Source organism: Lagopus muta, chromosome 10 (assembly GCF_023343835.1).
Source record: "Lagopus muta isolate bLagMut1 chromosome 10, bLagMut1 primary, whole genome shotgun sequence".
Lineage (NCBI taxonomy): Eukaryota > Metazoa > Chordata > Aves > Galliformes > Phasianidae > Lagopus > Lagopus muta.
The window spans coordinates 18721891-18749188 of NC_064442.1; the positions used below are offsets into that span (position 1 = coordinate 18721891).

Sequence of the window (27298 nt, forward strand, 5' to 3'; positions counted from 1 at the left end):
GTCAGACTTCAGGAAGGAAGGAGTAAGGTAAGAAAAAAATGAGCTCCTGTTTAGATGCCTTTTAGCATGAAGAATTAAAATGAACTTAATCAAGGCTCGGTATTATGAAGGATATTACTCATGCAATAACATCATTCAATATAAAAGAGAAAGAAGTTCAAGGAATTCATTGCTTCGCTGTGTGTGAGCAGTCATCCTTCAGCCAGACAAGTTAATGAGCCAAGTGACACAGTCTGACATACCCCTTTAATCAAATCTTATGTCTAAGGGTCAACTTCTCTCTATCAGAAGGCATAAAACATCCCCTGCATCACACAGCACACAGGACCAACTTCCTCTGACTCACATACCAACTGTAGGTATAGGAACCAGTGAACCAGCAAGTTGACCAGGTGAGAAGTCAAATTGCTACATAAACTGAAGGAAACTAAATACACAGAGCAGTTAAACAGGGTTTGCAAAGACTTCCTCGTGTCTATCCTACTGCCTTAATGACCAAATTGGTCAAGAAGTCCTTCCTTCATGTTCTGTGGCATGGAGTTTTCAGACCTAAACAAGTCAAAAAATGTTTAGTATCGAAACAGACACTTCAGCACCAACCTCACTGGCACATTAAAGTTCTGCACAGCTTTTTATACGCTCTTCATAACATCTGAATAGCACGTTAATAGCAAAATGAAAAAAGAGAGGAAAGCCAAGAAGTAGCAACTCTCAATACTTACATAACTGTGTTATCATCAACTAAGATATCACAGCCATGAGCAGGGCATGAAATGGTCTGGAAAAAAGAAACAGAAAGATCATAAAAGGAACACTGCTTGTTTTATTTTGGTATCACAAAGAATTTCAAGGCAACAGACTTCACTACAATCCATAACAAAGACAGTCGAGTGGCTTAATCATCACATCCCAGATGTTCCGCTGTGCACAGCATGATTCCTCCCACTCACAGCAAAGATACATGCACCAACTGCATGCAGCTCCCTCAGCCTCTCAGTTTGTAACTCTCAAAGTTCTCAGGTATGAGGGCTTTGTCCCTGCTGTCTTCTGGGTTTTCTGTTGCTTGTTTTTGTTTGTTCTTAATCTTTAGTGAAGAACCTTCCCCTTCCTTCCCCATACCCAGAATTTTCTGAAGACATGGGGTACAAGTTGACATTTTACCTGTCCCATGCCTTCCTCCATTATTTTGGTAGTTAAATATTCACTCCAGCACTGCATACAGAACTTGTGTCCACACTCTAGGCCAGTAAAGTACTGCAATGACAGAGAACACAACATATCAGGTTATTTTATCCCACAAATTCACTGCATCATTTCACCTTTCTCAGTGTTGCGCAGTTGACTGCATCGCTCATCCCCATACCAAATCTGAGCCTCTGCTCCTTATTTGTATCATCACCACCTCACAACACTGCTAACACAGCTCTAGACACGCTTTCAAAGTCAGACTTTGAATCCCCAGCCCTAGCAGCAAGGAAAGGTGTGGCTGACGTTTCCATCCTGTCTGCCCATTTGAACGGATTCTCATCTTAAAATGGCTCTCCCCTCATCTTACTCTTGGAAAATAATAAAATAAAGGCAGCACCACCAAACAGGTGGCAGTTACATGATAACACCAAGTCCTTTTTCCTCCTCTTGGTCCACATGGCTTGCTACCACACACGGGTGCTGCCCACAGTTCCCATAATATGCATACCTGCTATGCACAATCACTAATTGAGCTCCCTCTGTACAGGTGTGAGAGGAGATCAGCAAGCATTGAGTAATAGAAATACAAGTGTGTACACTTCCATTTTAATGCACACACAAAGTTTGCCAACTTGCTTGCTAGGCTTCCCTCTGAAACTCAGATGCTCATCAGATGAGGACGCTAAGTGGCAGGTGTAAATTACTAAATAAAATTCAATAATGATCAGCTGCTGGGAACAGCAACCAGGACAACTTCACCTGTGAATGGATCACCTACACAGTATGCCAAGATAGCATCTGGGGCTGAACAGTTACACAAGGGGGTGGGGAAGAAAATGCTGCTGTCGAAAGAGTGAAATAAGTGACTTCTCTATGATCTTCTTGAAGTTTATTTCACACTGAGAGCCAGGAGCAGAGACAAACTACCTGAAGCAGTTCACTAACAGTACTTACAGCACAGCTCAGCTTTACACACCGTTTTACTCTCACTTAAAACAAGAGCTCCACCCCAAGATGCCATCATCTTGCATAAATCTCCATAAATTAGAAGAGACCTGGCATTCTCCACAGAAGGGCCTCAAACAGCAGCAGGATGTTGATTGTTAAAGAGAGAAGAGTCCATCTGAAGGACTAAGCATCCTTAGCAAACTTCAATACTCCTGCAGCAAGCACACACAGGGGAGTGCTCCAGAAGGCTTACCTTCAGTTGAGACTGTTTGTATTATTTCAGGCAGCAAAAAGATTTGCTAAGTGCTCGCACAAAAGGAAGCCACCACACCTCCTCCCAAGCTGCAAGGAATTTGGAGCATCTTCTCACTCATTTCTTTATTTTGAGGGAGTTCCCAATTATTTTTGGCTAAGCTGACTGCAGACGTCAAGGGAACAAGCAAAAAGACTGAAGCACCCAGCCCTACTCTTATGGGATCTGAAGGATGAGATGCCAGAGGTGTATTTGCCCTTTTATACATTTCAAAAAGCAGACCAGCATCGCCTGCAAAGGCACCCAGCAGGGTCAATATTCAAGAATCTTGCATTCTAAGAGCCTTGCAGTGTGAAATTTCTTAACAGGTGCAACTCTCAGCTTTCCATGGGCTGAAAGGTGCTCTCAGGAAAAGCACAGCTCTTTCTGGGGACAAACAATGAGTTAAAGCTGACCAAAGCAGAAAATTTAAAGCTGAGATTTTAGGTTAGATATCTCACTTATCCTATGGACTAAAACAGCTTCAAAACGGACTTGAACCAAATGGAATTTGGTCTCCTTAGACACAGAGACACTACAGCCTTTTACAGAAGCTGTAAGCATTGATTTCCCTGTACACTCCAGCTTCTGGATAAGGCAGACCAAGAGGTTTCCCTCAACTACACCCCCAGTTAATCAACACTAACAATGTAGAGAAACCCTGCTCCCTTGCAATGCCTTACTGCTCCAGTTAAGAGCTGCTCTTGTCATAACTGGGCCAGTGCTATTTTTACATGCTACTGGAACTACAAAAACAAGAAGTGTTGGTGTGCTCTGTGCAGTTCTCTCCAGCAGCTTCTCAGGCAGCATAAAGTTAAAAGAGTCAGTTGCAAGTGCTGGGCACAATTACACTAAAAAGAAGGTAAGCAATTCATTAAGGAATAAAACCTAAATTCGAAAGGACCTTTCCCTGTGATGACATTTGGGGAAGAAGTCTCTCGCTGTTTTGCCCCTTGCCCTGTTTTCAAAGATGTTCCACAGCCTAAGTGGCAATGGAATGGCTATTTCCTCACTATCTAACATGGAAAAGTGATTACATAGGAGTTAGAGAGGTAGAGGGATAGAACAACTTCTCAAACACATCTTTCTTTTTTAAAAGCACTTCTTCATACAAAGCAAGCCACGGTCCTCCTTTGCAAATATTCTCTAAAGGAAATCATAAGCACACATGGCTTAAAAAGAGACACACAAAGCCTTGTGGTCACTGGCCCAATAGCAATCTTAGCATTGAGCATTACTTCTGCCTCAAACAGAGTTTTGCTCTGCTCACTCCTGAGTGAGGAAAAGGCTCACAAGTAAGCCCATGACAGCAAGAGCACTCGACTCCAGGCTACCCAAAGCTCATCATGGTTTCCATTGCTGCTGAAAAGCAAGTTAAAACACTTCCTGAGCAGGAGTGGAAGTCTTAGGAAAGGGCTGTTTCATTCTTTAAAGGTCAGGTAAATGCTAGGTACTTCAGGGAGCCAAAACAGCTCCATGGCAAGATCCCATGAAGGAAGAACTCCTGATTTATGTCAGCACTCTGCCTTTGGGAAAACCACTGACAGACTCTCACTTTTCCACTTCTGTTCTTCCTGAATTTCCCACCCCAGAGAAGCTGACTGCAAGTTGCTTGCCTGTGCAAAACACAGTAGAATCCTGGATCTCTGAACAGTGCTATTGGAATATTTAGTGTTTGCGAATAGCTAAAGAATAAGTGCTCTCATCAATCTTACCATAAACTGAAAGACTGAATTAGGGCTCCCACAGGTATTTCTACCCTAATCTTCTCCCATTACAGAAGTAGTGCAGTAGCACAATAAAGAACTGGACAGAAATATCACTGACTGCATCCTCTGAAGTGCACAGCTTCATTTTATTCCTAGACTCACCTGGTTTTATGCTGAATGCTGTAGCTTGCCTACTTTACATTATTATTTACTTCTTTTAGAAGCCATTTCCTTTCCTGGCATTCTATTTAAATAAATCCCTCTGCCTGTCAGGCTTTCTACTTTTTCCCCTTTCATCTGTCATTTATTTACATGTCTCAATTGCTACCTGACCTTTTCAAAAATCACTTGATCCACTACTTGCCTTTTCCTGAATAACTTTACCACCCCACTGCCCAGAGCCCAGCATCCTCCAAGGTTTTTGCAGAAAACACTGAAGTTCAACACCACTCCATCTTAACCACTACTTCTTGAAGTTACTTAAAAAAAAAAGTCTGTTGAGGCACATAGTAAGAACTAAGACAATGCATAAAGCATCCATCATTCCACGGTCCCTACTGTACTACACAGACCACAAGACACTGTTTATTGTATTAAGAGACAACCTTGAATGGTGCTTTCTAGGCTTAAACTAGAGATAAAGCTCAATCAAAAAATGAAAGCTTGTTTTGTAGTTTTTTGTGTTTGTTGTTTTTTTTTTTTTTTTTTTTTTTTTTTTTTTTTTTTTAAGGCTTTTTTCAAATACTGTTGGTTAAGTCCTTACAGAGCTGCCAAAACGTGAAGCTTCAGATAGCAAAGTCAGGAGAGTTAGCAGCCAACCAGCGCTCTGCATGCTGACACTCACCGAGTTTGGGTAGTTCAGATAGCAGATCTGACAAGGCATATCCTGAGCTGATGACCTTGTGTTCATCTGGCGCGTTCGAGACTTTTTACTCGGATTAATTACATGACACTCCGCAAAGAGCTTCTCCAAGTTGCCATCAAAGTACCTGCAGAACACAGGAGAAAGTGAGAGTTTAACTACTTCCCTTGAACTTGTTTGTTAAATGCTGCAGTTAAACACACAAAGTTGCTTCAATACTTCAAGAAAAAAAAAAACCACACAAATACAGCACACCTACTACTTTCAGCAGGCTCTTTGTTAACAAACTGCTTTCCTGACTACAGGAGTGGATACCACAAACATGGATTCAGAGACTGGGGCTTGAACTGCACACTCCTGAAGACTCAGGTATGTCCAGCCCTTCAACTGCATTTCAGATAACACACAGTTCTCCAAGAGACCAGCGTGTATGGAAGCACCAGGGCAGCAAACTACAAGAACACCTCGCTTCACCTCCCAGGCATCAGGACACCTTCCCAAAGCACAGGTTTGATTCTCAGCTTCAATTCTCTTTTTGACTTAAGTTCTTTGGCTAACATTCTAATCAAGACAACAATAAAGAGGAGGCAGAGATCAGCCATCAGTTATCACCCATCGATTGGCTCATTCCTAGCTCCTGTACTTTGCATTTTCCTCAGTGCATTTAGTATATGTTCAGCACCTTAAAGAGGTCCTGAGGAGGGTCAGACTGGAAAGAACCACAAGCAGGCAGGCCAACCTCTTCCCAATACCAAGGCACTGCATCTTTCTGCCTGCAGCACTTAGAAAGAACCAATGAGATCTGACAATTAATCAGCCAATCTTGCCTCCTGTACATCTCCTTTCCATCATCAGTATACAAGCCATTCCATCCCCTTTTTCCATCACCGGCAAGTTACATCAATATGAAGCAGCATCTACTTCAGACATTTTCTTAACTCTTCTTGCTCCTATCTTCTATCTCTCACCAAAGAGCACTCAGGTAATACCACCTGAGTCCTAGGACTCCATCCTCACTACAAATAAACATGGACTTTTGGCATTTCTGCCAAACCACCCAATTGCAGTGCCCTCCAGATCATTACGTCATGAGTCAGCGCACCACAGAAAATGGTTCACAGCTGCTTCATCCATTTCTTAATGCAGTTCACATACTTTACATCTCAATTTTCATGACACTGAATTTTGAAGGTATTGGTGTATTCTGGAAGCACATGAGGGTTGCCACTGCTCTTTGGTGTTTGCTGAGGGATTTAGCTTAACCAAGGTATTTGGCTTGCCTTCAGGATTACTTATACCTAGAAAACTTCAGCAAGTGAATTCAGTGCAGTTCTGTTATACGCCTGTTTGCTGAAGTCACAGATAAATATTGAACTCCACAAAATGCTCCCAGCATTCAAATTGTTCTCGTATGCAGCACAAGCAGCATAGGACATCCTACATTTGAAAAGAGCAGGCAGTTAGATGCTATGTTTGCAAAGAAAAGTTTCAAGACAAATCCCATGATGCAGCCTTACTGCTGGCATTTATGGTTGGCTCAACGCTCATGGAAATACCAGGGATATCTGTAATGGTGGGCTGCTTTCAAGGACATCTCCACAAACGGGAACTTGGCTCAGCCACTGTCATTAGGTAGATCTCCTCTCACAAAATCTGCAAAAGCTTTGCAGCCATGACACCAGCAGCTGTTTTTTCACCTGGAACTCTCTCCCCCCTCCAAATACCATCAGCAGCCAACTCTGAACACCCATCTTCTTCCTGGCCTTTCAGTAGTTTCCCAAGAACAGAGAGGAGCTCACCATTTCACTGGGCTCAAGGCTAGCAGTAGAGCTAACTCAGGTTACATGCATAAATCCTGTATCCAATTTGAACATTTTCAAGCACTGATGCACTGCTAAACATTCAGGTGCTTACATTCTGGTACTTGATCCATAGCCCATATTTCCACCTCAGAAGCACCTGGTCTCTCCTACACTTCCCCAGGAAACAAATGAGGCAGCTGAGAAACTCAGCACAGCCACACAAAGGAGTAACAAACCACAGAGATAATTAAAAAAAGGCTTAGTTTTGCCCTCAGAACTGCTGCATTGCTACTTTGCATAGCGTTTGCTCTGCTCTTTGAAACTGTGCAAACCATACCCACGTTGAAGGGAAATGGGGTACTGGGTCCTCCTCCTCCTCCAAGCTGTTTTCTTCTAATGCATTTGCTCTCTTCATTGTGCCAGGATGCTTTCAGCAAGTCATTTCTGCAACTATTTGTCTCTGACTGTCATCATGCAGCAAGAAAATGCGAATTCTATACAATGCCTAGGAAAAACCTGGGGTTCCCTAAGCACACACAACTGAAATGGGAACTCCAGAGTAAAGTCCAGCAGTCTTCCAACCACTCCACCACTCCTTGTGTCAACACTCTCAACCCTACCCATAGATTATTCCAGTTCCTTCCATGGCTAAGAATGACTCAATTTCTATTACCACACCTTTTTCTCCACTTGTTTAGGTGTTTAAGCACAGACCAAACATCTGAGCAGGTCCCCTCTGCCCTGTGTTCTTCCTCAAGACCATTTTGTATTTGGTAGCTGTGGCAGCCTTGCCAGCGCTGCAGTCTGCTACTCACATAACACCCTTCCTCTGCTTGACTGTCCCAGCAGAGCTTCTCAGCTGCTTTCAATCTCCATTCATCCTTCTCAAATCAAAGATGAGAAAACAGATGCAGCTCCAACAAGATTTCGCAGCAATCTCATACAATTTCACCTGTGTTCCTCCTGCAGATATCCACCAATTGCATCCTATGGGATGCCTGTCCTTCTCAAGAGCTCCTTGCTAGCAGCTACATTTTCCATCTACTGGAAACTCCACAGTCTCCTCCGTCTCTTTTGATGAGACCTGTTGTGACTCTTGGTACAACTTCCATTGCTAGGACCCTCCCAGCTGTCTGTTTTTCTCCTGTGTGACATCTGGATTTTCCTTGGAACTGAATGCTCTGAACAGATCTGTGACAAGACGCTTGTTAAGTTTAACAAACATTCATCCCCCAATTAACCAGTAAGGGACTTATTAAGGTTCCATCTGCTCTGCGACTCCTCACTTGAGCAAAGTATTTCTGCACAGACCCAAAGTCCTGTATCCATAACATATGCCTTCCTATTTGATTTCATCCCTGCCATTATCCCTCCTAGAGAAAGAGCCTTTAAATTCCCATCTTTCCTCCCTGAAAGCTCCAGGTTATACCAGCCCTTCACCCATCGCTCCTCTCCCACTCACCTGGATGCCCTGACACCTGCTTGGCCTGCACACATGCTCATCTCCTTTCCTACCCCACCAGATTGGTGCGGGCCATGTGACAACAATCATTTCCAAATGGAAACTGGAAGATTTGCTTTGTGCCTTATCCTCATTGCAGAGCTTTCCTCCACCCCAAAGTCTGATTCTCTCTGGTTCTGGCACCATCCCTAAGCCCTGGCTATTAAAGGGCTGCTTCCTCATAACTCGGTCCTCCTTCTCAGCCTGGAGGAGGGCAACAGCACCTCTTCCCTCCTTCTGACATTAGTATTTATTCACACAGGCCCAGCAATTAAATCCCTTATGCTCTTCTCTCCGCACAAAAGAAACCCAGTAATTCTAGCACTAATGGCATTCAAGAACCATTGTGGCCTGTTCAACATCAGATTTTGCTCAATAGAGCTGACTGATAAACTAACACAACCAGCTAATGAAGTTCATTTATTTCATAACAGATGGAGTTGCTTTCTCTGCTGTTATGCACTGAACAGCCACACAAGTGAAAGCACTTTTGAAGTTCTTCTATAATCTCTTCATAGATTACCAAAACCAAGACACTGCTGTTGGTAACTGCATAATAAAATTACATCCAAGGGAATACTTCACATGAAAACCCTCTCCATTAAAAAAAAAAAAAAAAGCTTCTGGTACACTATTGAGGCTATTTATTAGTGAAAGGGCACTGTAAATCTCACAGCATCAGTGTACTCACAGTGTACCTTCATATCAAATACCTGGCCATGAACAGTATTTTATTTTGTTGTTTTTAACCTGCTCAGTCCTGCTGAATAGCCTTAAGCACCTGCATGCCCCAAGGAAAGGAGACAGGCAGACCTACAGACAGGACACAGAAGTAAGGAGAGGCAACCAGAGCTAGCAGCCAAGCCACCAAGTTAAGATCAGTGCAGAGACACAGCCACACAGAGAAGCACCTGTGCTGGACTTCAGCATCTCTGTACCTCCAGCAACTAAATCAGGCATTGGCTATATGCTGAATTAATTCTCCTCAAAACAATTTAACATCTCTGTTCCCCAAGACACGTGTAGGATGTCAGGAACTGGAGCATTTCCTGCACTGCCCACTTCTATATCCTTCAGACTATCCCACTCCAAAACACCAATCTGGCTTTCAGACCCAGTCAAATAATTAGTATTTCATCAGCAGATAAGGCAGAGTTTCAGCAGTGGCTATTACTTCACTGCAAGTGGAACAAATACCTGTAACACACCTGCTCCTTTAGTAACTCCATGCCATTATTTCACGATAAAGCTGTCACAGACAGCAGTAACCCGCTTATTAAGAACTGTATGCAACAACAAAGCAACACAGAGGTTTTCATGTTTTAAAATACGGAAATGCTCATCTCATGAGCCCTAGTAAATAACACGCAGCACTTTAAAAAAAGAAGCCACTTAGTTTATCTGCTCTGCTACAGGCGAAGACTGATACAGCTGCCTGCCAGGTCCTGCTGATTCACGATGAACCAGGGCAAAAGAGATGCTGGCTAGCTCTCCCTACACACCATTAAACAACTCAGCTCAAGCTCAGGCTTGGTGTGCTATCAAATACCTGAACCTGCACCCAAACATTATATCTGAGCAAGCAGTAAACCCATCCAAACAGCAGGCAACAGCAGGAACTTCCTGGGAAGCTTTCCTAAGGGTTATTAGGAGCGAAAGAGGCCAAATTTATAAGAGCTCAAGTGCTTAAAAGAAGAGTCACCATCTGTAGCCAGCTCATGGCTTCACTTCCAGCTCCATCACCATTTCACACTGACTGTTTTGCTTCCTGCCTGTCCAAGTGATCTCCTGCCTCCTACCCCAACAATGCAGCGATTACAACATCTTCTTCCCCACTCTACCAAGAGCCAGCTGTCAGCATGCTGCTCCTGGCTGAACGTGGTGTCAGCAGAGGGCTGCCATGGCCTTGGTGACAGCTGTCTGATGAAGAAGTGACAGAAAGCAGCAATAGCTACTAGAGAGAAAACCCTGTTGTGTTCTTCTAATCCAGTGGGGGTATCTGCACTGGAACTATGGGCAGCATGAAACAGCTCTGCATAAGCAAGGGCCACACATTACGTTTCTCACAGGGGTAATCCTATAGAATTAAGGTAAGTATTTTAATGAATGTGTACAGAGAGTAAACGTTTACCTGTGGACCTTTGTAAATATTTACACGTGCTTAATTATATTTTGGCTGCAACCTGTAAAAGCTTTCTTTTAACAATAATACCTCCCACTGGAGTGGCTGACACCCCCTTCAAGTTTGTTTTGCTTTCAAATCACTGCTTAAAGCAAACTTTCAGTGAGAAGGACAAAAAAAAATAATTCTCCTGAATACACAAATGATGGTTTGATACACTTCTGTGGGGTATCTCCAAATGAGATGGAGGTAGCCAGAGTAAACCTTAGTCCAACCAAAGGAACCAGTGCAAGAACCTTAAAGAGAAAGAATGAAGAGACAGAAGTTACACAGAAGGAACTAAATCTGAATGTTTAACAGTTGTAGTCAATTTAAATATCCTCAAGGAGACTATATTCAGCCACAGCACAAAGCTTTCATGTACTTCCAGGCACTGCCTAATAAAGGTCATCAATCAAACAAAAATAAAGCAAAGACTGAAAAGCTTAAATAAAAAACAAAAACAAAAAAAACCAACCATAGTTCAGAAAAAAAAATCTAAGCCAAACAAAACATTAGAGATGTCCCAGCACTACCTGAAAATGTTAACACACCATTCACCCTGTCAGAAAGCATTCCAGCTCCAGAACCACCAGCTAGCAGACTGCTGCAGACCTGCTCTTCCTGTTGATAGCAACCAGCAATACTACAACTCCTTCTGCACAGCTTTACAGACTGCAAGGCATCCTGCCTTCTCTTACCCTGATCAGTGGGTAAAGCAAATGGCAGTAACGAAACCCTAGAGTCCTTCAGTGCTCACTCAAATACTTGGTGCAAAGACCACCCATAAGTCACTGTGCAGCCTTCCTTCTGATCCAGCCTCTTTCCCCAGCTTCTACAAGCAAGCAGACTTCTCTAGCTCCCTTAGGATCTTCTCAACAGCAGCAACAGTGCAACAAAATCAATGAAAACTAAAAGTCAATTTTACTACTGAACTGGGTTCAACCCAGCAAACTAGAAAGTACTTTTACCAGCAACACTCTCCTAGAGCTAGGCATCAAAGATGAGAAGCAGCCATAAACTGCTCTGCTCAGAGGGAGACAGCATTCCAGCCATTATTTATACACACCGTGCAAAAAAAACTAGTGCTGCAAAGGTGAAGATAAGGCAGATGCACTTCACCAGCACTCTTCATCATCAAGATGAATTTGGTCTTGGCAAGACTGAGGAATAAACAAGTCAGGAACATACATGCTAGGATGACATACAAAAAGTAACTAAATCCAAACCCAAAACAGTTGCAAGATAACAGGAACCTGCTCCTGCTTGCTTTAGTCCAAAGTGCAAAAATCCAGTGGCTGCAGGTAATCAAACCAAGGTATGTCTTCTTCCAAGGGGCAACTGACTCCCGAAACTTCTCTGAAGCCTAACAGGCATTATTAGCATTAAAGCCAGGAGTTACCTAGCCACTAAGAGTTACAAAAGGAGGAAACATTTACAGCTTACACAAGAGATTCTTCTGCCACACACCGTGCAATTCATCTGTTTACACATCATGCCTGCCGAAACATTTATTACTGGATTAGCGTGCAATGCGGCTGCTTACCTCTCCATCAGCTTCTCTTTATCCCAGTTGAAATGGCTAAGCAGTATTCGAGTGATAGTCGCTGGATTCTAGAAGAAAAAAGAAAATTGAATAACTGTTTTAGCATGTTAAAATGGCACTGTGAAAATCCAAAGCGAAGCTTTAAATAATAAGGATGTCAATGCATTTGATAACATATTGTCTGCACAAATTATGGAAAACACTGGAAAAAGAGTTTGTCTGGACAGACAGAAAAGGCCCAGCATCTGAATGCCCCACGTGCTTACACAACATAAAACCAGGATGCTGCTACAATGCAGAAAGGACAATTGGTCCAGAAATAAAGTCCACAAGTTTTTCCTCCAACTTCACCTCCCCCTTCCAGCCCAGGAACCCAACAGAAGCCATCTCTTACACCCCAGAATTGTGCCTTAATTCCCCAAACCCAAGCCGTTCCAGCTCAGTGTGAGGGCTGCTCACACACAGCGCAGGCAGCAGAGCACCCCAGGACTGGCTGCACGTCCTCTGCCATCTGACACCAAAATGGAAGTTTGCCTCGGGGCAGATTTTCAGCAGACTCTGAGGCTGCTGGAAAGTAGGACACAAAACAGCAATGTGATTTCAGAACCTGCAGGCTATAGCTACAACTTCAAGCTGCCAGAAGCCAGCTCTGCCAGCCCGAGCATCAGTCCCACCCTCAGCCACACATCTGCACATCCTGCACTCACCATCCCACGGGAATGCAACTTTTTTTTTTTATGCTGCAACACTGCAAATTACCACCTTGATAATTGACTTTTTTCCCCTCTAATCTGTCCCCAGTCTCTTTTACTGCCTGACCACACAGCTAGCTGCAGCAGCATAAGGGACAGGGCAGGAATAAGGAACTCAGGACCAGCATGACAGCATTTTCCAGCAGCAACACCAACAGTCACTGAAACAGAGCCTCAGAGATAAAACGTGAGCACAAAGAATTAGCCTTGCAGTTTTTGCTATAAGTCACACTCCTTTCCCTCTTCAGTGTGTTCATATGCTCATCGATACCAGTACAGTTTAAGGCCAAAATAAGAAAATCCTCCAGCCTAAAAAACTCACATGAAGCAAAGCAGCTTTAGAAACTCAGAATAGCTCATTTGAACATGCACGCTTTCTAGAGCCAAGTAATGAAAGGTGAACATTCATTTTTCAGCAAGCAAGTTGATCTGTAAGTGACCCTGGTTTGAACAGCGCCAGCACAACTCCTGCTCTGAGGAAATCTCCATTTCTCTAGGACACATCTTGCCTCGAAGCAGAGCTCGATGTACTGCCCTACACAGATGTACACAGCTGTAAGGAACTTGGTAATTCAAGTCCCTCGCCCACACCACTCCAAAGCTACAAGTGGGGACTGCCTATTAACTGCTTAGCAGGCTAAGGGGGCGACTGGTGCAGTGCCTGGGTTTTCTCTTTCGAAGAAAAGACAGACAAGTTTTCCTTGTTCTGAATGGTAAGTTATGCTGTTAGCAAGGAAATAAATTGATCCGCGGTGAGTATCAAGCATCACAAATCCAACACAAATCAGTAGCTCTCAGTGGCTTGCTGGGCTTCAGCTTCATGTAGCTACAGCACAATTTGTTCAATGTTAACTGAATATAAAAAAAAAAAAGGAAACAGCAGCAGCACGACAAGTTCCTACCAGAAATAGCTGCTTGGCCCATCCACAATCTGAAATGTAAAACCTCACGAGGTGTTTCACTGATACAGAGGACTAACACTGCTCTGCCCTCGTTATATTGCATGCAGGAATTTAATCCGTGCCTGCGTCACGCAGGGAAGACCAAGGAGAGGAGGGAGGCAGCGATGACAGGCTTGGTTTGCATAATACAAGTCCCAGATAAATGCAAAAAGCTCTGGCATGAGGGATTGGCCTAATTCATGGCCAGGCACACCTGGGAAGTGCCAGTAACAGCTGCTCAGCATTAACTGCCTGCACACACATCCTTCTCTCAGTTATTTGGGAGCAGCTCCAGATCATGTAAATCCCAGCACCCACCCCAATGAGAGTCACAGAGGAGCCACATCCCTTACCTGGGTCCTAAGACACACTCATTGCATCCACGGTTAGAACAACACCAAAATAATTGGGTTCCAACCCCTGCTTTGATAGTGGTTCCGTTACAGCTCTGCAGCAGCACCACGTGAGACATCAGCAGTCACTTGGGACACCCGCAAGCATTACCACAGCATTCTGCGGATGCTGGTGTCACACGCAGTGTCTCCCTCCCATCCTGACCAGACAGCTCTCCACCTGCACACAGGATCATGCTCACGCAGGGATTAACCACGAGCAGACCCCAGCACTGCTCAGACAGGATTACTGCCATGCTGGGAGATGCCTGCTCTCACAGAGAGCATCTTCTGTTTAACAAAAAATAAAATAACGACTGAACGAAACAGCCAGAAGCAGATGGGAAACTAAGGGAAAGCTGACGCATTCAGACACTCCGTTTTCATTCAGACACGATTTGATGAGAGCTGAAGTAGATCTCATTTACAACAGGCATCTATTAAATTCTCCACGTTGAGCTGAGGACAACTGGCTGGAGCTCGGGGCAGCGAGCCTGTTGATATCCTGATAGAAATGAGAGCTGAGGAGCGCAGCCATTTTGTTGAAATCCTCCGGGCACTCGGAGACGTGCTGTCACAACATCCAGCAGCCACAACACCCAGCTCTGCCCAGTCAGACACAGGCAGGCTGCAGCTGGGGTTTTGTTTAGGCTCACAAAGCAGCCAGGTCCCAGTCTGCTTCAAACAGATTCCACCTCCCACTCCTAGGGGAGGTATTAACACTCACCATTTGTACCTATCCTACGATACTTAGACTTGCTGATGCACACTGGATACAGGGGGAAGCTACAAAGTCCAGAAGTCACATCTGGACTTCTCCCAAGAAGCAGCACAAATTGAAATAAAATTCTTTGATCCAGCAGGATTTCAGGAGCTGGGTCACAAGTGTCGAGTTCCATTTTTTTGGCCACCAAAAGAAAGGCACAAAGGGAAAGGAGGAACCTGGATGCACAAAGACATTAAGTGAATTATAAATCAAAGATTACGAGCGCATCAGTTTAAAAGTGTATTTCCAAGCAGAGTAGTTTGCTGAATGACAGTTTGCAGTGCTTGATCCATTTGTGTCTTCATCTGTCACGACAAGCTGCACGGTTTTTCCAGACAACAGCATCTTTCAGATTCCAGCTTCTCAGCACGTGCTGGGAGTAAGCTGCTGTTCCAATTGGAGCATTCACTCCAGATAAAAGCCATTTACTAACAGCTCATCTTAAGCCTCATTCTCCAACAGAAGACTTTCCCATCTCCCTCATGCTTGGTATTGATGAATTCATTGTTTCTTTCCATTCCATGGCTTTGCATTTTGCCCTTTAATCATGGCAAGAGTTTTCATCCTAGCTGCAGGATTTATTTCCTACCAGCAGCAGCTTTCTAAGACTTGCTCCATCGATACGAACTTGATGCTGCTTCCAGTTTGGTTTTCAACAAAGCTGCTCCAGTAGTCATGAAGGAAAGCACCTGGTTTCAAAGTACTTGAGTGCAAAGATGAAGACTTCTGCTTGCTAGTGAAACATCACACAAACTGGTGGGAAAGCAACGGGTTGCCAAAGAAAAAGAGGTCAAAATTCCACCTGTGTGAAACAACCAGGCAGACATCTGCTTGGTGTCATGCCTCCACTGTAAATATTTCATCAGTGAAAAACACTGCACTTGCCAGCAGAGGAGCACGGAGTGGAAATTACAGCTGCCCTCTGAGCACGTGCAGGATCGAACGGCATCTCCCAGGCTTCCCAACGCCGTGTGCAATGTGCCACAGAAGGGAGAATAACCCAAATAACCAACATGCCACATTTGACAGCAGGTGGACTAGGAGCAATTTCACCATGAGAAGGATCAGAAGATTTCTTGGTCCATTCCAGACTTCTGGCTTGCCTTCATTGCAGCTCAGCACTGGATGCACCAGGTGTGTCGTCCCCACTGCCCTCAGGATGGCTCCAGGCTGCAAGGGATGGCTCAGCACAGGCAACACTCATCTGCATTAATGCCACCACCGATCAGGAGCCAAACACCCCAATAATCACTCAGTCACTGCAAACCCTGCCAGGCTTACACCTGCTCTGTTCTACCACCACTGCTCCTCGCTTCATGCCTCCCAGCTCCATACAGGTAACCTTTGGACTCTGTATGTTTATCCTTAAGTGTTTAAGACAAGCTTTTAGCCAAAACTGCATTACAGAAGCACTGTCACCATAAGGTTTGCATTGCTTCACAAATGTGCTGAGAGACCTTTGTTTGGGAAGATCCATTCACCTTTATTCTTACACCAGACAATTGCAGGAAATCTCACAAACACAAACCCATTTCTAGCAGCTTAATAAAATTCCCAGGAGCCAAACACAGAAGATGAGATCTAAGCATGGAGCACTTCCAGGAGTTGATCTCCTGAAGGGTTTATCTTCAGGCTCACTAGTTTTCAAGAACACCGAGTGCTCTGAAAAGCTGCTAGAAAACTTTTGTGTAACCTAATATAGCTTGGCTCAGTTACAGACCATGAGTGCATTCTGTGAGAAGACGAGGACAGCAGCGGGACGCATCAGTCCACCACCGCTCACCCACCCTCTCTTCTGCCATCCCTGAGGCCTGGGAGAAATCCTTGTCGCAGTGCACTGCTGCCATCAGCCACATCACAGCTTATGGGTACAACAAGCACACATGGATCCCCTCCAAAGTCTGCCAGAAACCGTACTAAGAAAAGAAACCTGAACCATTCACATCACATCCCACTTATGATCTGATCTTTGCATCCTACAGTCATACCAAAGCCATGCTGAAGTACAGTTTATAGCACAGAATCACCCAAATTTACCATTTTCCTGCACTTCCAACCAACTCAGCACGAAGCCAGGATAACTCCCTGCTATTGCTGCTGTCCCCCAGCTGCTATCCACTGCATATCCAATACATCCATCAACTTCAGACTCACCTCCTTGGCTTCCAACATCTGACTTCATCTCATTAATTGCCCTTCTCACATCATCTCTAACTCTGAAAATTAAGTTCTGCAGAATTATTGAATTAGGACCATTACATGATGGCATCACATAGTAGCTTGATATCAAGATCTCAGTTTGTTGTAACCTATCTGCACTTTGCTGATTGTTTCTAGCTGATGAACACACACTCTTCTAGCAGAGGAAGATAATAAAAAGCAACTTCGGAGAAAATTCTATTACTTGAGTTAATTGGTTCAAGAGAGAAAAACGAAGCAGTCAGCTGCTTCACATTTTCTCAGAGCCTTTTGGAAAGTTTTCAGGTTAATGATTAAAAGCCACAACAAAAAACCATTGTCTAACAAAGCTTTTAAATCTGAAAAAAAAAAATAAAAATCCTAAAGCAACAACTCTGGGATGAATTAGCAAATTTGGGAATGCTGAAGCTGAATTCACACTGTAATACTAAATATTCTAAATTATTCTAATTCTGAATAAAAGAACGTTGGACACACTTGCTATGCTCAAATGTGTTCTCCAACAGTTGCACAAGCTCCACCAGCAGCTCAACACTTGCACAACTGAGTGCTGGGGAAGGCTGTACTGAATGTTTTCAACTATGATCAACCTTACACCAGGAGATGTACGGTTTGATAGAGATATTAATCACTAATTGACACATCTCAGTTGAAGAACATTTTGGCTTTTACTTCTTTTTTACTGAACAAAGACCCCAGGCTGAGGCACTGTGACCCTGGACAAGTCATGCCCCTGTACATTACCTGAGCCCTCTGAACACGCACACAACAACATCCCACTTCCAACTCACTCAGATCACAGCACGCTGTAGTTTCACTGCCCTCAGAGGCAGCACCACACCAAGTACTTTGCTCCTTTTGGTGGTTCCCATCATGAGAAATTCCCACGTGTCACATCTATAGTTTCCTAAGTTGCCACTGAGCGACTACAGCTGACACACCGAGAGAGGCAGAGTGGGAGCACATGGGTGCTGGGTGTGCTTCAAAATAGGGTAATTCAGCCCATTGCCTCCCACCCACCGATCCACAAAGACTTGCCTTAAGAGTAGGAGAAGGTGTTGGTATCATCTCTTTATATTTCAGTCATTTACTATTTCAGTGGCTCCTTAAGATCTTCCACAGCAGAGGAAGAAAACCACATCCAGCCCAGTGATTATGCTATATAAGGGCAACCCTGAAGTCAAAGGACCCACGGCTTCATCACTTCCCACTCCCACCTGACAATACACACACTGAACTGTTACTGTTTACCTCCACATACTGCAAATGGATCCAACTATACCAGACAGAAGAAAGCTGCTGGTTTTCTGTAGATCATAAGCATCTCCAACAGCAGAAAGAAGCACCGTTTGTTATGTTTAGTTCCACAGCAGCCTAGAAGGCACACGTGGTTATTGTTTCATTTCTTACCTCACACCTGTAAGACAGTTCACTTACGGGGCTTGAAGGGAAATGCACAGCACTGGCTCAACAGGAACAGGAAAGCATTTTTTAACACAACGACCCTGAATGACAGCTGGAATTAACAAGCTGGGTAAAGGGGCCTTGCTGGTTTACTTTGACCCAGACCAGAGCCAGAACCAAGATCAAAACAAGGCCAAACAGCTGGGTTGGTACAACTGGGACAAGAGGGACTTGCTGCCAACGAGCCTCTGTTTGTGAGATCAGCCTCCCAGGCACCACACAGCACGTCCAAGTTGGGCTTTCCCCATGTTAACAGGCTTTCCAGATTTTCATGTCCCAAAGGGCTTCAAAACATACCAAAGTACAATCTGATGCACGTTACAGCCACTGTTCTCCTGCATCATCCCACAAGCAACTTCAGCACTCATCCCAGAACACATCATTCAGAAGGCTCACATCTCATCCAGATGAATACAAGACTGGCCAGAACAGCCTATGGATAGCACAGCTTCCTTTCTGCTGCTTAAGCACCTGGCCAAACCACTCCAACACTGAACAGACAGTAAAAGCCTTAGGAGGATGCTGTGAGCGTACCTGGGAAGGTATCAGAAACTGGGCTTCTCCTGGGGAACACATCAGTGCTGCATCAGCCATACAACCACACAGAACAAGTATGAAAATCTGCTCTTCTGAGGGCAGTTACACAAAACAAGAACATCCTCCATGCTTTTCTCAAACAGACCAAACCACCACTTCATTCTCAAAGATCAGTTACTGTACATTAAAAATCTGCATGCTGTACTGGAGTTGCATCTGACTGAAAAATCTGTTACACTTTAAAAAAAGTCTGCACTGCAGTAATTCCTGGAAGAGTATCCCATAGTATGTCGTGATGTCCAAACACCAGGATGTTTTTGAAGACAAAAAACATTGTGCATTCAAGAAGTAATACCACTGCATGCTTCAAGTGGGTAGAAGTCAGGCAAACAGCTAGGATGAGAGCATTTCTGACAGCCACTGCACCAGCACACAAACTGGAAAGGGTAAATTCCTGACAGCTTTTATTCTTCCCCCCTCCGCCCCCAAGTGACAATTTCCATAGCAGATCTGCTTGTAGGGTCAAATGTATGCCAGAACAATAATAACTAATTGATTTCCTGGATTAGTGTGCAAGTTCTCTGGAAAAGCCTCTGGCCTCTCAGATCACTCCTCTGCTGGTCTCACCAGTTTTCCCAGGCGATGATTAAAGAAAGAGCGACTTGTCTTCAGATGGCACACAAGCAGATGATCACATCCCATGGATATTCAGCCTAAATGTCTCCCAATACCAGATAAAACTCAATGGTCAGATGACCTGCCTCCCTTCTACTTCTGTTACTGGGCTCTAGGAGAGCATCTATACCAGCAGGGCACAGACAGACGAGATGTTTATCACAGGTGAAAGACAACCCTACCCAACCCAACCACGGGCTGCCTCGAGTTCACCCCACAACTCCTCAAAAATCAATGGTTACCCTGACAAAACGTGGGATCTGTGCACAGATCTTCACCCAGAAGACACGGCGGACACAGATGCGTGCTTCTCACCTGGCAGCTGTTGCAGTGTTTGCTTATCCAGTGTTTTGGTCTTCTAAGAAATCAGAACAAAAGCAAAGGCTAACTTCTGCAACCAAAGTCAGAGCTCTTGGACTCACCAGTACTCGTGAGATGAAATACCGTGCAAAACCTCCCAATAAATAACTTGCTTACGTATGCCGTGCCCTCAATCTGGACTTCCACTTCAGAACATTATAATTAATGTCTTCCAACAGTGAAGATAGACAGGAAGTAGAAAGTGATAAGCCAAAGTAACTTCTTGGATGAGCAGCATACAAGTAGCACTCACAGAAATCAATTAAGTTAAAATTCGATCAGGAAAGCTAAACAAAAACTATCCCAATTAAAAGAAAAACCCTTCACTGCAGAGATCAGGTTGTCTAATATGTGTTGACACACAGCCACCAGGGATTGCAACTGTTAACCTCTCTAGGGACGCACAAGGGATGAGAAATACAGACTTAGTGGAAGAACATTTAGCCTGTAGCATTTATAAGAGAATTCTTAGGAAGCAGAAATCCTTGATATCCTTCATCTTATCTTTCCTCCCCAGGCTTAGGTTTGGTGAGGATCCAAACATGACAATTCCCTCTTCTCCAGCCCTAACTGCTTCGGATTCTGTCCCTTCCCTACAGCAGCACACATTTAACAAGCTGCTCACTCTCTACAACACTCAGACATAGGAAATTTCCCCCACTCACCAAAGCAGCAATGCACATACAATTCTTTAGGAAAAAAAAGAAACAGCTTGCTTGGGCTGCCTTGACTTGCCCATCACTGATAAAGGCCCTGGGCTCCTTTACACACTGGCTACTGGTTGTAAGTGCTCTGGCACACATGTGGTGTCAACCTTAAGAAACAAGAAGCAAGTCCACTCTGGCAGTGCCCACAGTGTAGCCTACAAAAACAGACAGAATTAGTGATCATAACACTTTAAAACTAGATAGACCCATGAAATGATCACAGATACATCTTGGGGATGTAATCTTTGGCAACACTTGCACTTTGGCAAAAGCCCCAGAGCAGATCTGGTTATAGAATATATCACTTCCCCATAGAAAATAAGCTATACCTGCAAAAGCACTTTTTTTTCCTGGCAGAAACTGCATCTGCACCAGGAAAGCCTGCCAGTACCCTTTCCCCAACAAGCCTCTTCTAGCTCAGACCATTTATAATGATGACTTTGCAGTTTATTCACCATATTACACTCATTTAGCCTTAGTTCCATAACCAGCAAAACAGAGCTCCAGCAACATCCCATTTCACAAGCCAGAATTTCTACTCGAGAAGCAATTTTGCCTGTTCACACCTCAAACAGAAGCCACTGCTGAAGAAGGGCCGTTCTGGAGGCATGAAGGGTTTGGCAGGTCATTTGCTCATTCTCATTCCCATCCTCTACAAACACCAAACTGTAACCGCAGCCTCCATCTGCTGCACTCGCTACCTGAGCACACCTGAGTTGGAGAAGCATTCCGCTGGGATTCTGCACAACAGCAACAAAACACAAAGCAGTGGGGGAGAATAAGAAACCCCTCCCATTTTCTTCCCATCATTTTCTCATTTAAGGGAATTACACCCTGGTGCCTGCAGATGACAGATCCCAAACACCCCCAAGTTGCTCCTAACACAGTTTCAGTATGAGGCATCCCAAAAATCACCATGGCTTTGCACTACATTTGCCTCCTAGCAGCTTCCTGGTAGCTCCATGAAACCACCTGCAGCTTACCTCCCCAGCTGAAGATAAATTATCTTTCACTTCTTAAATGCAACAGTCCAGGACCCGTGTCAAGCCCTACTTAATGGTCACTGTCTTACCTAACTACGCTTACATTTACCATGGGCTATCTCGGTTAAACATAAAGATATCTTCAGCTATTAATTTCAGCTCCTAGCAATACAAACAAGGAAGTTTCAAATACATCACTTTCCCAAGTAAGATTAAAAAAAACGAGCATCAGAAGAGTCTTTACAGAATACGCTAATGCACATAAAACATGCATTAAATAATAAATGCTGTTTAAATAAAATATCTATAAAATTGAAAAAGAAAGCCTCAAGTTGCTCAGAGAGCCTTTCAAGTAATCACAGAAGTATTACTAATTACACAAACGGGGACATTGAACATGTTTGTTCATTGGATGTTCACAGTAATTAGAAATTGTTGCTTAATACTTCTGGATGTGCACACCAGGTAAAATTATACTCTAAAGACTTCTACTTCACACAGAAACCAGCTCCACATTAATGGCACCTATTGGGTGAACTGAAGAATGCAGAGTGAGAACCTGCATTCTACATTTTACAGCAAGAACTGACTGCCTGGGCTTACCTGAGTTTGCAAGAGCTCCCAGAAGAGAATCCAAACAGCTGACTACATGCTGGAGTGTTCTTCCCAGCTCTTCATTAAGAAGTCAGCGCTCAATCTAGCTTTGGAATACACTGATTGGCAAAGCTCTGTCACTCCTAAGTTCCTATTCTGGCATCTCATGACACCTTGGGAGCCTTCTCTTTGGGTCCCTCGAGGCATAGATCTGACATATGCTCACTTAGTCTAAAAACAAAGTCCTTAATTCTTCCTATTTCCAAACTACTCCTTCCACCTCCCTGGTTCTCAGATCCCAGAGCCTCAACAGGATGTAAATCATTAAGACTTCAGTTATTCTTCTCACCCTGTGTCGCAAGGGAGGCCATTCACACATGAGAATTCTCCTATTCCCCCCAGATCCCTCTCCACATTTGTTTGCCAGACAAAGGAACACTGATTGCCTTCCTATTGTGTTACACAACAACACACACAATCCCAAATTATCAGCTGCAGAGGGGATCTGAGTTTACAACAGTCATCCAGACCACTCTCAGAAGTCACAGTGTACCTAGAACAAACTCTATACAAACTCCAAATTTGCTACCAAAGCTCAGCCTCCAGCTCACACGATTTCTTTTGCTGCCAACCATTCAACCACTATGACTTCGAGTCAGGAAAACAGGACAAAGTGACTGCACAGGGTCAAACAGCAAACTGGCTGATGGCTGGGAAGAAGCAGTGCATTTAACCACTGATCCCATCCCTTAGCTGGAAGGAAATGACCCAAAGAAGTACTTCATTCTGTTTCATCCCCATCCACGCATGCATCAAAGCAGCACAGGAACAGCAGAATCAAGTGTGCTCTCCTGTGATTTTTACATCACAGGCACGTTCAGACACCAGCTACTTCCTCTCTGAAGAGGTTTTGCTCAAGCAGACAGGTCAGCTGCTCTCAGCACAGCTCATGCAGCTTCCTTAGCACAGCCTTTCAGAGGCCAACCCAGCTCATAGCACCAGGTAGAAGTGAAAACCTTCAAAATCACTTCAAGTTTCTTTTTTGTTGTTTATCTGGGAAAGAAAGTCTCCTGCTGCTCTCTTCTTAAGAACAAGCAGCCTTAAGTTTGAAATCTTTGCACTATGACCCAAGGAAGTTACGTTGCCAGCTGACTATTTTCAGGCACAACTATACAAACCCTTCTCATTCTGCACTTATTTTCTCCACTCCAGAAGAACTTCAGCTGTGCCGAGGCAGAATCCTCTTAGCTAGAGCTCCTGCTCCATCCTGCTCAGCTGCTGGAAAAGAGTTAAACCTTGGCATCCCTTCCCTGGTGAAGCAACAAACAAAACATTATTAAAGAACATTATTGATAGCAAGTATAGGGAATTTTCCTCATGTGCAATAAAGACAGTAAACAAATAAACAAGCTTTTAATCTCTAGGGTTAGAGACTACCACTCTCCAGTCCCCAAACTCCTCAAAATACAAAGCAACCAAAGCTGGATCCCTCCCCACATCAAGAAACACGTTCACGGTGCCCCAGAAGGCAGAGGGTACTTCAGACCCCCAGATAACCAAGTGGGTCGGAAGAAAGCCCTTTTCTCCCTTGCATTTGAGTCACAATCACCTTCCCAGACCATCTGGTTTTGCAGCAAGGTGGCCAAGGAGGTGCTGCAATGCAACCCATAACACAGGGCACACCAATGTGACCAGAGCAGGGGGCTATGCCACAAGAGAAAGCAGTATTTTTCCTGACAAAAAGTCTCTGAATGGCTTATTAGTCTCCTCCTTGTTCCAAATACGGCTGAAAATACCCAGACTCAGAATTTGAAATTATTCCTGATGAGTCCAAGAGTTCTCAGCCTCTGTGAGGGTGCAGATACCTGTGTGACCCACTGAGCTCACACTGAATGACAACAGACACAGCAGCAAACTACCCTGAATACCAGACCTGTTACTCAGCAGTACTGTGCCATGTAAACAAGGGACCTCATTTGAAACTGTCAGAGTTATATGGACATCTCAGATTCTAAAAGGCCCCAATTTGGGAAGCACAAACAATGCTGAGCCAAGTTACACATGAAGATCAGCTTCTTAGGGCGCCTTCAACAGCAATTCTCAAAGCGTTCATTCAGCCAGTAGCCATCCCAGCTCCAGATCAAAAGCTAAAAGGAAGCTGAAGAACAAAGCAGGAGCCGGGCAAACTCGAGGCTTTCAACATTCCCAACCAAACAAAAAAATCCCAGCACGACGATGATTTCACTATCAGAATTTCCATCACCAAATTAAGAACGACAATTTTGCTCTGGCTCAGACAACATCAGTGCCTTCATGCTCCCACACCAGCTCCTTCCTCAAACACGCAGCATCTGTATTCCAGGCTGCACTCAAATGCACCATTTGGCATTCCCAAATAGCTGTGAACCTGCCGTGTGCATTTTACAGTAAGTGAGGCTGCAATCTCTTGCAAGTGCAGAAGCTGGAGTGATTTCACGAAATTCAGCAGCACTACACACCCATACAGACAAGCCTCCAAACATTCTTCATGGACTCCAAATAACACAGCACAGACAGCCACAAACAAGAGAAAAACCGCCTGCAATATTCTCAGATCCCATGTTAGCACAACCCTGAAAGAAAAGACTCTTCAATGTTGTTTTTGCATGAAGGCCTGTGACTCACAATTACACCAGGAGCACAGGTCAGAGTGTAGAGGTCGCTCCCTCCAAGCAGGCTATTACAGCTGGCACCAACCCTCCTCGTTTGCTTCATCTCACCATGGAGCAAGAGGAGAGAGCTTGTTTTCCAAACAGAGAACTGGAAAGGATTCAACAGGTGGCAGGGGACCCTGCAGAGCTGCAGCACAGGGAGCTGCTTCTCGTTTACGAGCTTATGGCATCACATCAAACCGAAGCCCCGGTCCTCCAGCTCTCAGCTCTCAGCTCAAGCAGCACTGTCAGACTGGAATGCTGTGCACCACGCTCCCAAATCTAGCACAGCTCACCAGAGAGCACTGGGCAAGTAGGTCTGAACAGACATAGCACTGCCCTCCCGTGCCATGCCACAGCAACACAAAAAGCATCCTGAATGTGGGTTTGTTTCCTATTATCGGGTTTTAATTCCTGCAAGTACAACACTAAGGAGTTGGAGACTGGGATAAGTATAAAAATGTGAGCTATTGTTTTGTATTTAATTACGCTTCTAACAGCCAGAAACAGTTCTTGTTTCACATCAAGGACCACAAACACTGCTGCAACTCACCCACCCCCAAAATACAGCAGAAATGCAGCTTCTGCTTTGTGTGGCACCTGCGGTTCCGCCAAACAGAATTAAATCACAGGGAATACCAATGGCTGCAGCTACTATTTGTTTCTCTTCTCGTTTATAAACAAACGTTTTAAAGGAGCTAAAAAAAAAGAACAAAGTGTTTTCAGTTTCATTTTGCAACTGCCTCCAAAACACACCAGTCCACCCTGCAGCCACAGGCCCATCAGAGCCGCCCGCTTTGCTGCCATTTCTGCACAGCGCTGGGGGAACAGAGCGGCCCGGCATCAGCTTTCACTCATGGCCAGCCATGAGATTTACATCTGGCCTAAGAGAAACAGAAAGCTAAAGCATGAAGCCAACGGGTCATTGAAGCACGAGGTTTAGCTTACTCTGGAGACTTCCCAGATAGAACAGGCTTTTCTACCTTGACGTTCTGAAATTTATAATAGATCTAAAAAAAAAGTTATTATATTCAGAATTACATGAATTGGCAGCCAGGGAACAGATAATGTCATTTCCAAAAGCCTCACAGTGATGACTTGTAGCAGATTTCAGGAGCTCTTTGTCACAATGAAGTTTATTCCGTTCCTTGGAAACACGGAACACATTCCTCCAATAATGAAACACCTTATAAACGCCATGTGACAGCACCGTGGAGTTTAACAATGCATTTCCTTCCAGCATCATAACTTTTAGGGTCCCAACCGGATTTAATCATCAATAACTAACCACACAGAATGAGAAGGCAGAGGCTGGCAAGCTCACCTGGTGCAGGCAGAGCAACAGACCCGAATGCGAGCAGCATCAGCCTCCAGTGCTTTCCTCCCACGGCCTCCTACCTAATGCTTGTCAAGCAGCTTCAAGCAGTCAGGGTGTCTCAAGATGACATTTCTAACATTAAATACAGTCTTCAGCACAGCCCTGCATGACAGGAGCGATTCTTGTTGCTCACTGGGAAGTCATTCCTATTTCGGACAACATATTTTGACACGTTGCCAATAGCACTGCATTACACCACTGCTGGGGAGACTTCCTCAGCTATAACTGGAATTCAGCACTTTCTGTCCAAGCAAGTGAGGCCAGTGTTTAATTAGATCGCTTTTCCCAAGCCACACTGGATTCAGCTTGCTGTAACAGAGCTGGATTTAGCCGCAGAGCAGCATTTGGGGTATCTGCTCCTTACCAAGCCAAACAAGCACAATGTTGTAACTTCAGAGCGGTCCGCTGGTTTGGACTCACTTCACATCAACACTTTTATCCAGCAAGGACGCTTATTTCCAAAGCAATATCCTTTAAATAGGAACAAACATTCAGCACAGAAATTCCGACATCGCAGGATTTTGTTTTAAATCCCAGCCACCTCAGAGCTGCACCCTGATCGCTTTCAACACTTCACCGTGACAAAGTCCAGAAGGAACACACGTTGTCAAGGGACATCACAACAATGCCAAAGCCTGCAGAAAAGGGCAGCCAAAAGGGAAAATGAACACAACTCACAAATACCAAAATTGCACAAGCTTGTAACAGGGCGAAAACGCAGAGCCAAGCAGGACTAGAGAGGCACTGAGCATCACGTGCTCTATTCAGAGTAGAAATAAACGTGCTATTCTGAACACTACCAAGTTTATTTTCAGAAAATCTACAGCAAAGATTGAAATAGCAGTGATATA

General features: G+C 44.3%; 1 protein-coding gene across 1 annotated transcript in view; it reads right to left on the reverse strand.

Annotated features, from left to right (window-relative positions):
• Positions 1 to 27298, reverse strand: part of ARIH1 (ariadne RBR E3 ubiquitin protein ligase 1) — a 47135-nt gene that overhangs the window by 16493 nt on the left and 3344 nt on the right. Inside the window, exons 2-5 of the mRNA XM_048956137.1 lie at positions 12010 to 12077; positions 4982 to 5126; positions 1162 to 1254; positions 723 to 778 (exon numbers count right to left, since the gene is read on the reverse strand). Of these exons, the coding sequence (XP_048812094.1) occupies positions 723 to 778; positions 1162 to 1254; positions 4982 to 5126; positions 12010 to 12077 (362 nt within the window). The remainder of the gene's footprint in view (positions 1 to 722; positions 779 to 1161; positions 1255 to 4981; positions 5127 to 12009; positions 12078 to 27298) is intronic.